Source organism: Populus alba, chromosome 15, assembly GCF_005239225.2.
Source record: "Populus alba chromosome 15, ASM523922v2, whole genome shotgun sequence".
Lineage (NCBI taxonomy): Eukaryota > Viridiplantae > Streptophyta > Magnoliopsida > Malpighiales > Salicaceae > Populus > Populus alba.
This window is the reverse complement of record NC_133298.1, coordinates 5,242,216-5,256,881: the sequence shown is the minus strand read 5'-3', so window position 1 is coordinate 5,256,881 and position 14,666 is coordinate 5,242,216. Positions and strand designations below refer to the sequence as shown.

Sequence of the window (14,666 nt, the reverse complement as noted above, 5' to 3'; positions counted from 1 at the left end):
GCTTCTTAATCTAAGGCACAAAATTCACAGAATCTAAAATCACTTTGCAAAAAGAAACCGGTTGAGATGGATGTAATCACTAGTATGAGGATTCACTCCTAGGAATTATGCAGTAGGCAACCATCGGGCTTGACTAGAGGAGGTAGAGCCAGTATTTTCTAGAGTGTAGGATGTGCAAGCTGAACACCATGGGGAACAGAGTGTCTTCCCCAGGGTACTGTGTAGGAGCATTAAACAAAAACAGGCAGTAAGCTAATACCTGAACTCATGTTACTAAAACTGTTCAATTCGCTATCTGTCTCCGGTAGTTTTGCAAGCAAAGATTATGCTTGCAGAACACAAATACGAAGGATAAAATCTCCAAAACTTGGATCCATGCCCAAAGAAGATATCGGTACATCATCCACATCAAGTATTCTGGAACTACTACTAATGGTTCCTAACATCTTCCACTATATGATTAGTTAGTTATACAGTCTTGTGTTGGTTCACATCATTGAAAAGGCAGAAGAGAAAGGGAAACTTACAAAAGTAAATCTAAAAAAATCTAAAAAAAAATGCTTTCTTCAATGGCGAAACCTCAATTTAGCCTCCATATTGTAACTCTATATGAATTTAGTTCCTAATCTATATATCGATTCTCAATTAAGTCACCAAGTCAATATATTTTATTAATTAGGTCCAAAATGTTTCAATCATTTCTCAATTGGGTTCTTTTTCCATAGTAATAGTATGTTATTTAGTACTGACCCAATAATCATTTTATATAAAATTGGGCACAAAAAATGGATAAAAGATCCGAATTAGAAATCTTTTTGTCATTTAGGACCTAATTGAGAAACTATTCTGTCTTGCAACTTAACTAAACATTATATAATACATTAGGGGCTAATTGTAAGGTTTCCACTCAAATGTTCTAGCCTCGAGTCCAAACAGAGCTCAAGGCTTTCTCATATTCTTCTCTTCTCGCCTGCTGTCTACCTTTGCTGTTGTCTTTGTACAGTGGTTTCGAAACGTCTCCTTACAAGTTTACCAGAGCTGGACCTGAATTTCTCCGAGTCCCCGAGTCATCGTCGCCAAGTTGAGATTTTTTCGTGTACTCGGGTATTTCTCTCTCTTGTTCTCTTCTTTTCATTTCTTGAGTTAGAGATGTTCGTAGCTCTTTTTTTTTTTTTTTTGAGAAAAATTATTTTATTTTTGTCTGGCCTAAAATTCACTCTTTCTTTATCTTCCAAACTTGGTGTGGTCGTTTTTTTTCTTAACTTAAATTAATCCTTAAAACCCATTAATCTTAACTCTAAAAGTTCACTTTTTTACACTTAACTGCTCTCCAACTCTTTTTTTTTTTTTTTTATCCGGGGTCTGTTTATTTTCTTGTTTAGTTAATCTCTTTGATTGGTGCGGTGATACGATTAAGTATGTCATACAAAGTTTGGTGATTTTTGAAGTTGGAGTTTTGATTTGTTTTGTTATTGAATCATTTGTTGTAATAAAGTTTTATTTCAATTCTGTTGTCATGTGGCTTAGTTGCTAGTTCACATAGGTGAAAGTTGGATTTTTTTATTGAGAAAAGAGACTTTTGATTGTATTTGAGATGTGATTATGGTATTGGCTATGGCTGTTATGGACTTCTTTGATCATCTTCTCCAACCTGCACTCTTTCTTATTCACTGTCTGAACACTGGTAGGACTTGTTGATGATTGTTGGGTGGTGGTTTTCGAAGAACCTTAGTTTCCTCTGCTTGAACTTTTCAAGGATGAGTGAGTCTTTATTACTGGGTTTTGTTGGAATTTGGATCTTTTCATTTCTGTTTTTTTGGTGATGGTGGACAGAGGTCTTAATTTCGGAAGATTTTTAATATGCTTTATTGGTTTGATTTGAGAGTTTAGGTTTTGCGGTTGTGGGTTTATTATGGTTATTGAGGAAGAAAATAGGAGGAAAAAGGGATGCTTATCTGTGTATGAGTACTTTGGGACTTTTGAATGAGGCTTATGGCATTGTATACAGGCTGCTAGCTAGACATGCGAAATAAAAAACTGATATCCTGACATGTTGTTTGTGTAATTTGATTCATACACCTTGCTTCTATTTTCTTTTTAGTTTGATCATTGCTTTCCTTCAAAATAATTTGAAAAAAAATAATTTTTTAATCTAAACCTTGACATCTTGTTTCGTCAAAAGTTGTTGTCATTCAAAACAGCTTAGCAAGTTGACCTGCAGCGGTGTGTGGGTCATAGATCCAGTAAATACTAAATTCTATTATCTGTTATTTCTTGCAGTCAAGTGAAGAGAACAAAGAATGCTTTCTGTTCGACAGATAGCAGCAGCAAGTTGTAGTAGAATTAAAGAAAGATGCAGAATAAATGGAGTGAGCCAATTATTTCAATCATTTTCAACCAAAAAAGGGGAGGATGAATGGAATGATGCGTGGGAAACAGCATGGCTACCAGAGGATCTAACAGCTAAGAACAGAGCTCCATGGGAATTGGACGTGAATTTCTCTTCACCCACAGGGATAGAGGACGCTGAGACCAAAGCTTTTGTTGAAGAAATGAATGATAACTGGGATGAGCGGCGGAAAACCCAGCCACAACCACAGCCAAAGAATGATAATAATAAAAATGGAGGTGATTCGCTCTATAATTTGGACACTATGAAAAAAGATTACAGATTGAAGAAGCAAAGAATTCATGCTGGATTATGGACCAAGGAAATTGAGAAGCAGCAGGAGGAGGCTATGAATGCTACATCGGGAGATTCTTCTCCTGATGATATCGACAGATTGCTTGATAGCTGCTCCGAGTACGTCCCTTTCTTCCATCCATCCAATGCTATTTACAATTAGTTGTATAATTTAATTATTTCTGATCTAAAACTGAATTGGTTTGTGAGGCTAAACTACCAAATGACCATCACGATCACCAGATCAATACACTTGTGTAATTGTCTCTTAGAAATGATAGATAAATCTCATTCCAAGAGAAATTGGTGAGGCTGGTGGTTTAGTTAATAATCAAATTGACCTTTATAAAGGAACCTTCTTAACAATACCAAGCACCATATATTACACGTACAACAATAAAAGTTTGTTAAATATTTTAAGAAATTTCGCTTCTGATGATTTTTAAAGTTTGGTTTTAAGAATTCTTTGATTGTTGCTTTATAGAAACTAAAGCCTGTTGTTGACCAAATTACTACACATTTTATGCTAGTGATCAACATAATATTGTTTTGAAAGAAGATAAAAAACTGAAGTTTGCTGGTTTCTTTGCCAGGCATTCATAGTTTTTAGCCCATTCCAACTTGTATCCCAAATCCTACTCATTAAAGCTTCTTGATTAGTAACAAAGAGAAAAATCGTATGTGAGAACATGTTTTCTTTTCCTTGTGATTCTATTTTTTTTTGATAAATAATTAGTCTGCCTTCTTGTATGAACTTTATGCTTAAAGTTTCTAAACAGGATGCATTTCTTAATGCACTTTTTCTCTGATCTTCTCACTGTGCTATGCTCCATAATAAAATAGCTGTATCAATGGTGTTGTGAACACAAAAATGAAATTGATAATTAAAATACTTATATGACCATGAAGCAATAAGGCTACATTTCCTTCACATTGAAGAATCCAATACAGCTCCCGCTCCCTGATTGCTCCCACTCCCTGAAAGCCCTTTTGGATTTATATGGATTAAAAATTTGGGTACATTTGGTTTATGGTTTGTGCGATGCGATGTTTTCTTCTATCTTATTCTGATAGTCTCATGTCATAGGCCCTCTTCGGAGTGTAGAAAATTTGAAAATAAATTCGTTGTCTTTTTTAGCCCTATTGAATTCCTGGATCCTTTAAGCTTTGCTTTTTGTGGGGGATTACTGGCAAGTCGGAATATAACCCAGATGTTTATGTTAGATTATAGGTGAACTTGTCAATTCTAATAGAAATCTTATTGCAGAATTTTTGACACTGCCAATAATGACTTGGACAACTCAAAAATCCCAAGCTCCTCCGAGTTTAAAAATAAACCTGATGGTTGGGAAACAACAGCGAAGGCTCAAGATGGAAATATATGGGAAATGTCACAGAGGGAGGAAGATATTCTCCTCCAAGAATTTGATCGACGAATAGCATACAGCAAATTCCAGGCAAGTTGACGTCTTCGAAATCACTTTAAATTATGTCTTCTTTTGTTGAGCTAGTCTTAGCTATAAATCTCCTTTCCAGCTTAACTAACATTTTTTTCTGCAACTACTTGCAGATAGCTAGTTTTATCAAGACTCACATATTTAGCCGGAGGAGGCCTATTGATGGTTGGAAATACATGATAGAAGAACTAGGACCAAATGCCAAGAAAGGGAAGGGTAGTGTTACAAGAGTGCCGAGCCTATCTGATCCATCAACACAACCATTCAAAGAGGACAGGAAACTAATTACCCACAAAGGGAGGTAGTTTCAGTTCCTGACTCCGCCGGACTTGTTTGTTCCCAGCCATTGATGTTTCCCAGGGGAATAAGCACAAGTCAAACAGTGTTTCCCTTATCTTTTTAAAGAGTTTTCTCTCGAACTCCAGAGTTGTGGTTTATCAGTTTAGGGAGCATGCCTGCTTCTGAGATTCACATGTTCATCCATGAATGATTTTTTTTTTCCCGATCTCGTGTTCCATGGAATCCACTGCAACTTTTGAGCACTCGTCTGTTTTGTTTTTCAAGTTATCTTCACTCTAACCAGATCTTTACATTTACCTAGATTAGCTGTCCAGACTTTGAAGTGGTGTTACAAGTAACTCCAAGAGAGTGGAAATCATTCCAAATCGCTTTTCCCAATGTCTTCACCTCCAATTATAAACGTCGTTTTCGCAATGTTTTTGATGTGTCATATCAGCAGTTGCCTGAATACCCCGCCGGGAACGCCCACGAATTACTATTTTTCAAACTATAAATGTTATTGTTTCTTTTAAGAAACATATAAATTGCTCAGTCCCTTGTTACAACAACAATAACAACAATAATTTATCAATATATACAAAGGAAGATCGAACGAGATCATAAACTGTATCCATTAGCGCATGGATTTGCTGCAAATGGAGGCGGTGGTATCCATTCTTATAAAAAATCTTGGAGTTTCGGAACCGTGTCTGGCTGTTTGCAATAATTGAATTCAATTTCCGATTTACTATGCTAAAGATAAAAATTAATGTTAAAACTAGCTTCTCAAAATAACTATTTACATAATATAATATAAGAAATAAAATGAATTGAATTTTATCTCGAATTCATCTATTTATCAATTGAATTCTAATTTTACAGTAGAGAATTGATTTCGAAAAGCCTGTCAAGTCTTTTATCAAGAATCGATTGACATGGTGCTCTTATATTTATCATGATGTTTGCTTTTGAAACAACTTAGTTTTCCTGTTTGAGCAGATTAAGCATTCCCTTGGTTTCATCAATCGGATTTTCATTAGCTCTGAATTACTGTTCTAGAAAGTAGAAACAAATCATGGGATCTTCTTTTCCTGCCCCGGTGGCTGAATTAACCGAATCTGTCATAAGAACATCGATACATTAAAGGATACATTCTCAATCTTCCAGGAGTAGTGCCATTTTAAGCAGTATGTTGCAGACAACAGAGAAAGAGCGTGCGAGCTAGGAAAAAAGACAAGATAAACTAAGAAATGCATTGGCAATGATGCCATGAAGGTCAGGAGAGTTAAGGGCAACGTAACAGTAGACTAACTCTTCCATTTCATCCCAATCATGAACACCCACGTTCTGAATCATCTCTAATATCGATGCTCTCATGTCTGAGAATGGATCCTTAGAGAGCTTAACTGCACAGATAGTATCACCTGAGAAAGCAGCACAAACATCTTCAGGTAAACTAGCCGAAAGGCTAATCCTGTAAGAACTCTTCTTCCTTATAATTGCCTTCCTTCTGTGGTCTTCTCCAGCATCCATGGCTCCTACACTCTGGAATAATGACCAAATTAAGTACCATTCAGGACCTAAACCATGACCTGATACTCTCTCTATATATATATTTAGGAGTCATGTGATAGCTGGAGCGTGTAATGACTTTGATGAGTGCACGAAAGATGAACAATGGGTTTCCATGTGACCATTAATACCCAAAGAACATTAATGAAGAAGCAGCCCGTATGATCAATGCAGTCTTGCATATTCTGTGATATGCCAGGCGGGTGCCTGCCATGTGAGAATCCATGTCAATGGCAGTTAGAGCACTCTCGAGTTGATTCATTGTCTTGGTCCATACTGCATATTTCTTTTTTACATGAAAACACAAACCTAAAATCATTTACAACCAATTTCAATACTTAATTCGGAAGGAAGGTAATTTCAATAAACCCACAGGCTTTGCTGTTCTTGGTGCAGTAGTCTTGTCACTCTCAAATAGCAATGAAAGTACTTTTCAATGCTTTCATATGAAAAAGAACATGGGAGATATTTCTTCATAAATTTCTTAACTTCCCTGTACAATTAACGGAACCTAAATCCCCTGGAAAAAATATTGCAGATATATCTTAGATTACTAAGGAGTGAGTTTAATAGTAAAATTATGTTTTTATCTTGATTGATAAATAAGATAAACTAGTCTCGAGAAGTAAAATGGTTTTTTTATAAAGCTAATTGTTATTTTTTATAATTTTTTTAGAAGTAATATTGTTTTTTTTTTATTTTGTAATAAAATTAAAATTAGTGTATTAACCTTAAAAAGCTAAAAATTAAAGCTTTATAGGAATTTTATTTCTCGATGACTCCATTATAATTAGTTTTTTTTAACTTGTTTCAATGAGCTCAATGTTTATATTATTATCTGATATTTTATACTATAAATTTTGCAGATTAATCATGGTTATCTTAAATCAATTTAAATATGTTGATATTTTAATATTTATTTTAGAAAAATACTCTTCTAATATGTTATTAATTAAATATTTTAAAAGTATTTAGATTATCATGCATTGAACCTTTTACTTCCTAATGTTTTTATCATTTTCTTAATATTAAAGAATAAAGAAATAAAATTCAGCACGCTACACAGCACAGGTAAAGAAAAAAAAAAGTCGAATCTAATTAAAGTCCAAATTGTTCTTATAAACAAAACCCTAGTGGTAAGAAGAAAGGAGAGATGAACAGAAGGCTTTCACGTGCGGCTCAAAAGCAAACATCAAACTAAGACCGACCAATCACATCACGCATGGGCACCGATGCTTGCTGCACGTCTCCCTTCCTCTTCAAACTCCAAACACTTTATATATATATATATATATATATATTTCTTATTTGATTACCATCTTTATTCGTGTTTTACAATTGCTTTTTAAATAATTTTTTATGCTGAAATATATATCAATGATATTTTTTTATTTTTTAAAAATTATTTTTGATATCAGTACATCAAAACGATTCAAAAAATATAAACTGCATTTAATTTTAACCAAAAAAAAAAAAAATTTAAATTTTTTAAAAATATAAATTAAATCGCGTTCTCAAACACTACATAAGTATCAGTCTTGCTCTCTCCTACTTTGTCTCTTTGTCTCCCATATCGCAAGCCGACGTCCCTTCTTTTATTTCTTTATAAATTCCTGTGTTCATGGCCCCCTTCAATCATAGTTATAGCTCCTTCAACAAATTGAATGTTCATAAAAACATGGAATAAAAACAGCACATTGGCAGTACTATTCTTACAAACATTATACTTCATCTTTCATCTTTGGATTTTGCAAAGATATTGTAGTGTGCTTTATGCCATCTTTCATCCTTCTTCTTTTTTCGTATATGTATAATAAAATAGTAAAAATTAATATAAATTACATTTTATTTAACAGATTAAATTATTAAATTAAATAATTAATTTTTTAATATAATATCAGAGTTTTAATAATCAAATAATCATAAATTTTAATTTTATCATTTCCATTATATTTGATAAATTAAGTATATTTAAGTTTTGTGTACGAAGAACTTTCATTTAAAGAATACGTTATATAATAATATAAATTATATTTTAAACCTCACATAACAATTTTAAATTTGAAATTAAAATGATTATTTGTTACCGAAAGATAAATGATTTGATACTTTCGTGTCGTAAAGAAAATGAGCTCTATGGTTTCTTACAAGTATATGCTCAATCTTACACCTAGATAGGCTTGAAATGAAGGAATACGATGCATGTTCTACCATTGTACTCCAACAAGCCCCGACAACAGAAGAGCTAGTTCGATGGATCAATGAGCAGTGAGTGAGTCGGTGGATGAGTATTCTTTTGTGGCAGAGATACTCATCCTCTTTACAACTTTCGGCTGCAAAGATAAAAGTTTTGTGGGGGTCCATGCAATTTGATTTACTTGCTTATAAATATACTTTTTTTTTCATAATTATCACCACTTATTTCTCCTAAATCTAGTGCTCGATCCTCCTGTCCTAGCTTTATTCCTCAGCTTTCTTTGATCACCTCAGCATGTTTTTGCACATTCTTATAGTTTCTTTTTTGTGCACCAGAAGAATAATACAAATCATGAAATGGCTTTTTTGATAGATCATGCACTTGTGAATTTGAGTCTTATTATTTTTATTCTCTCTCTTTTTTTTAATTAAAATTAACTAATAATGTAAAATAGCAAGAATTAACTAACACCTGCAAGCCTAATATAATATAAATCGACCTAAACCTAGCTAGCAGCTTAAACGTTTAGATTATTATTATGGTTCTTGGACAAAAGAGAAGTAACAACAACATTAGTTAATGTTAGACACAATAATGCAAGGGACCACAACATTAAAATGAAAAAGCTAAAGCAAACAGCGAAAAAAAGGAAAAACAAGCAAGTGTTGTTAGGTGTAAGCAGGACAAACAAGCACAGGAAAAACAAGGAATTAAAGAAATATCATCAAAATACTAGCCAAGCAGTTGGCTTTTCATGGCATTTCTACCTCTTCTGAAAAAAAAAAAAGTCTAGATTTGATATTCTTTCCTATAAACAACAGGATGAGGAACTCATAAAGCATTGTGACATCTCTCTCATAAATGTATAAAACCCCACCTTCCACCAGTACCATTTTGTACCACCAAAATATATCTCGATTTAATTAGTATCATAACAAAAATTAACTATCAAATTATTCATATATAAAGAGCCTACATTAGGGTTTCTAGAAAAGCTATTAAACCTATCATTGTACATGACCTAACTCAAAGCTAAGATTATGAGATCGATGGGTTAGCTTGTGTCAACTTAAATAAATTAAAATGATTTTGCTTTATTTATTTTAAAAATTAAGGCTATATCATTTTAAAAATATCAAATTAAATTTAATTTAACCTGGATTTTTAAATCTGGTCGACTAAGCTATATTTAAGATTAATTAGGTGTTAGAATGATCTATTAAATCAAACTGAGTTTAATAACAATGATATAATAATATAAAAAATAAATTTAAAATCGATCAGATCTTAGAATGATCTATTAAACTAAACCGGTTTTAATAACATGCAATGCAACGGTACAATAATATAAAAAACAAACTCACAAACTTTTTTTTATATGTTATTTGGTATAAACAAACTCACATGCTTACCACCCAAGCAATAGCGCTCCCAAGATATAAAATGCATGTTGTGTGTAAAGCTTTGGCTGCACATAATAAGAAAGGCAAATGTTGATTAAATTAAGGGATAACCATATCGCATTGAGTATATAAAGAGAAGGCTTCGCCATAAATGAAGACAAGAGAATGAGGTTGCCTTTCTTAAATCACAGAGAACCACCACTTTCACAATTTCTTGTTCTTGTTCTTCTTCTTCTTTTTGTTGCTGCTGTTGGTGGTGGTTGTGGTTGTTTTGTTGCCGCCTTTCCCCTTCAATTGGCTGCTTCGAAATAGCCTCCACTACCGCCACCACAACGTTTTCCTTCAAAACTATCTTTTCCCTCCTCCCTTGCCACCACCACCACCACCCCCACTTCCCATTCTTTGTTATTTTTGTCTGGTTGGTGCCTCAAAATTTGATCATCCGTGTCTTTTTTAAATTTGAATATAATAAAAAGTTATTGAGAAAGAGAAAGAAATGAGAAAGGAAAGGAGATCAAGAAGGATTAATAGAATAGGAAGTTATGCAATATCATCATCAATGTCGATGAGAGATCATCGGAAACAACCTTGTATTACTTGCACAACGTTTAACATTCTTGCACCTATCTACAAACGCTTGAACGTTAACAATGATAAGAACCAGGATTCTCGTGAAAGTGATTACAGAGCCTATTGGCTTGTTAGAAACCAGAAGATTTTGGATTCTTTGTTGCGTGAAAGATCTTCCATTATTTGTCTTCAGGTTCCTCCCTCTCCCTCTCTGTATCTTCATGGTTTTTAATGATTATTTTGATTTGGTTGCTGATTGTTTCAAATGGGGTTTGATTGGTGTAGGAATTCTGGGTAGGAAATGAAGAGTTGGTCAACATGTATGAGAAGAGATTAGGTGATGCTGGCTATCTTAATTTCAAGCTTGCACGTACTAACAACAGGGGTGATGGTAGGTACCTTTCTTCTTCATCTCTCATATTATAGTTTTCTCTAGAATCCCTTTTGTTTATACATTTAAATCTTGATTTTGGTTTTGTTTTTTTAATCAACTCTGATATTTCATATCTTACCATATTCTTCGAAGATTGAAACCTTTATACAAGTTTTGGATGCCGTTGGACTTTTTGTAATCAAACATTATAGGCCATGTTCTAGAGATGGAGTTTGCCGATTTGATCTGCATTTGATGTTTCTGGTTTCATCATTTGTACAGTCACCATTGCCCAAGGTTTAATGTCTCCAATTTGGAAAAAATAGGGAAGAAAGCTTGCAAACTTGACTCATTCCTCTGTTTCCCGTTTTATTTTACTATCTTTAGAAGGATTCTCCCATGTTTTCAAAAATAGAAAATAAAAGGTTTTGAGTTTTGTTGAAGAAACAAACCGGGCCTAGATACGAATGGATTGCAGAAGAAACAATGAGCACAGTTTTCCTATGTCTACTCCAGTTTTTGTCGAATCCCTTTGAACATACCATGCCATTGTCTGATATCTCAGGGCTACTGATTGCCGTGCGCAAGGAGCATTTCAGAGTTATTGGCCATAGGGAATTGCTGTTCAATGATTGTGGAGATCGAGTTGCTCAGTTGTTACATGTTGAATTAGCTGCCCCTTATTCACCATCCCGGAACAATGACACCCGACAAGAAATTCTCATTGTCAACACCCACTTGTTATTTCCTCATGATTCAAGTTTGTCTCTTGTAAGATTGAATCAGGCAAGTACATTTTCCTCTTTTTTTTTTTTTTTAAAAAAAACTTATCTTCTTCACAAGTGTAACTTCTAGCAATCCTTGGTCTTGACCTGTGTTATATGATTGCAATATTAGGTCTACAAAATCCTGCAATATGTGGAATCTTATCAGAAAGAAAACAAGCTTAGCCCGACGCCTATTATGCTTTGCGGGTAATTAAGTCACACCTGTTAGATTCTTTGCCCTTCACAGAATTACACTCTTTTTATTCTACCCTTTACTTTATACTTTCTGCAGTGACTGGAATGGGAGCAAACGTGGGCATGTTTACAAGTTCCTCAGATCACTAGGCTTTGTATCATCATATGATAATGCTCATCAGTACACTGATGCAGATGCTCACAAGGTCCTTATTTTCATGTTTAAGCTAGTAATAATTTATTATGTTCTGTTAGAAATCATGTTGGTGGTTCATTTATTGTATAAGTTTCTCATTCCCTTCATCTTTTGAATGCAGTGGGTTAGCCATCTTAACCATCGCGGAAATATTTGTGGTGTGGATTTTATATGGCTTCTTAATCCCAATAGATACCGAAAGCTACTAAAAACAAGTTGGAGTGAAGCAGTATTTGGCATGTTCAAGGTCAGTTTTTTAATTTCTTTTGGAGCGAGTTGGCTTCCTAATGTCAGGGGAATGGATTTTTTTTTTTTAAGAATGGAATTTCTTCAGTTATGGCACTTGGAAGATTAAAAGGAGAAAACAATCCTTGAGTTTCTATCTCTGACGGTGAAATTTTCCATTTCAGTATCTAGTACGAAGAGCTTCCCTGACAGAAGAAGATGCCTTTGCCTTACTAAAGGCTGATAATGATAGTGATTGCATTACCTACTCAGGCTTCTGTGAAGCTCTTCGGCAGGTATGATAAGCGGAATCTATATCATTTTTGTTGTTGAGTAAAATGATTATACTCATTTCTTTGACAACTCAAACTGTTTCTTGATTCTGCAGCTTAACCTAACCGGGCATTGTTACGGACTCAACGACGAGGAAACAAAGGATTTGTGGGTGCAGGCAGACATTGATGGCAATGGTTCTCTTGATTATAAAGAATTTCAGGTAACCAACTAAAAAGTGAATGTTTGCATCATCTGTCATACTCTGATTTTCTGAACCTTTTTTTTGGCAATGCAAATGTCTTTTTAGCAAACTGTTCTAGTGCCAGGATCTGCAATCCAGGTTGCTTGAGCTCGAATTATAAGATTGTTTGCAACCCACAAATTAGTTGTATTTGTTTATGTTGTTATCCTGAACCTGATGAGTGGATTCCATGTATTTGGCAATCTTAAAGAAATAGGTGTGTAGATGCGACATGGCTTGCCATATCTTTCACCACAAATCTGTTTCAGAAAAGAAACCAATTCAGCATTAATACTTCTAGAATAATTTTATGAACTATGAAGTTCACTGTGTGGAATGTTGGAACTGCAGCAGCGAATTTGGAATCCTACAAGGTCAGAGCAGAAAGATGATGGAATCCTAGATGATGATCACAAGGGTGGAAAAGAGCAAACCATTGGTTTCAGTGTGGAGAATGCGGTGCTATTCCCTCCTGAGGTAGAAAAAGGAATGTGGCCTGAGAACTACTCTCTTTCCGATCATGCCCGACTCACGGTGGTGTTCTCGCCAATAAGAATGCCATGCTCACAATTGATATCATGACAGTCCTCAAATGAAAAACAGGCACATGATTTATAACACAAACAGGTTGTCAGAGGGGTGCTAAAACAGGCGCAAGAATTATCTAGTGAGAGGCTTCAAATTCTCTTTTAGACGGAGCAATAGCCGATTGATTCCTGCTCCAAATTTAACAGCCTTATATAGTGTTGAGAGTGTATCATGTTGCTGCAGATTCTCCAACGAACTTTCTCCATTTGAATGTTCAAGGACTCCTGTTGGACACTAATAGACCGAACTAGCTATGTCAATCTCCTCGTTGGACCCAGTTTCTGCTTCGTTTGCTTGCTCATTGACAATGAAATAGGAAGAAGGGGGAATAAATGAAAGAGAGCAGAGGCGGAAATTTACTCTTGTGGATACAACGAGGCAGGCATCACTTTCTGTAGATTTTGGTGAGGGCAACAGTACAACAGTGCTTCTAGCACTTGGACCACATTTAGGATGTAGACATGCAAGAATCTTCTTGTAATCGAGTTTTTTCCCTGCCTCTGTAGATCGTTTATACAAATAGTTGATCAAACCGTACAGAGATAAATCTCAGAATCTAATAAATCAACCAATCTATCTTTTTTACTTTATAATCCATGTCCCAAGCAACTATAGCTGAAACAGAGCTGGCTTCTTCAAACGTTTTTAAACAAGTGAAGACTCGATTTGGATTCATGGGCTAGCTTTGACTTGTCCTGAGGGCAGCCTGTGGAATGTCAGAAGTATGATGATCTTGCTACTGCCCCATCTGTCTAAGGTGTCTATGTCTGGCTTGAAAAGGTCGAAAAATGATGCCTTTTGCTTCATCTTTTAAAATGATGATGATCTTGTTGGTGCTCCATTTGTTTACGTCGCGACTGCACCATGAGGGTAGCCATGAACAAAAAGAAAACTCAAAGGGATCAGGGGAGCCCTGAGTTTAAAACACAGAACCCATTTACCACCCATGACCATCAAGAACCCGCCTGAGCCCTCACAATTCTTTTTAAATCCTGTGACCGCTCCATGAATCCATAATTTAATTACCCTTTGGAAAGGTTTATATAAAAAACAGAAGATTGAGTAGACGAGGCCTAATGCAGGCATGCCATTCCTTTTCTTCTTGTCTTTTCATTACCAGAAATTAAAAAAGAAAAAGAAGAAGAAAAAGCAGGGGCATGCAAAAGCTAACTTTTGAAATTCCACTAACAAAGCAACTTCTTTTCAAGAAACAGAGAAGGATATGCAGAACCCTAATCCAAAAGGCGATGGATTTTAACTACGAGATGATTCCACTAAACAAATGGGGGTGCCAATAGCAAAAAGAATTGCCTTTCATTCTTGTCTTGGATGAAAATTATGTTCTTTGTTATTGGTTGCGTGGGAATCTTAACTTATATTAATTTTTTGGATTACTTTAATTACATATTAGTTGTTGATTCAAGGGTTTTAGAGAGAGAAGCAACGGCAGGGTCCCCATCTATCTGCCCCAAATGCTGTCTTTTTCGAAAGCAGGCGGTCGTCTTTCAGGTCCTGGAACCAACGACAGCTCACTGGGAAAAAGGTTTGTTGAAGACGACAAAGTCTCGAGCAATCACACACAGCTCCACAGATTTATTGGGGTTCAAGCTTGATGCTTGATACAGTGCTGGGACGTGATGGGGA

The 14,666-nt window shown here is 35.0% G+C and overlaps 2 protein-coding genes across 2 annotated transcripts; both read left to right on the top strand.

Annotated features, from left to right (window-relative positions):
- Positions 1 to 908: 908 nt before the first annotated feature.
- Positions 909 to 4,684, top strand: LOC118044001 (protein GAMETE CELL DEFECTIVE 1, mitochondrial). Its single transcript, XM_035052139.2, has 4 exons — positions 909 to 1,104; positions 2,281 to 2,803; positions 3,951 to 4,140; positions 4,254 to 4,684. The coding sequence occupies exons 2-4, from the start codon at positions 2,301 to 2,303 to the stop codon at positions 4,443 to 4,445; spliced, it is 885 nt and encodes a 294-aa protein (XP_034908030.1). The 5' UTR covers positions 909 to 1,104; positions 2,281 to 2,300; the 3' UTR covers positions 4,446 to 4,684.
- Positions 4,685 to 9,672: 4,988 nt separating this feature from the next.
- LOC118044000 (uncharacterized calcium-binding protein At1g02270) lies at positions 9,673 to 13,615 on the top strand. Its single transcript, XM_035052138.2, has 9 exons — positions 9,673 to 10,354; positions 10,447 to 10,552; positions 11,100 to 11,320; positions 11,432 to 11,508; positions 11,594 to 11,702; positions 11,814 to 11,939; positions 12,103 to 12,213; positions 12,306 to 12,413; positions 12,786 to 13,615. The coding sequence occupies exons 1-9, from the start codon at positions 10,088 to 10,090 to the stop codon at positions 13,014 to 13,016; spliced, it is 1,356 nt and encodes a 451-aa protein (XP_034908029.1). The 5' UTR covers positions 9,673 to 10,087; the 3' UTR covers positions 13,017 to 13,615.
- The last annotated feature ends 1,051 nt before the right edge of the window (positions 13,616 to 14,666 follow it).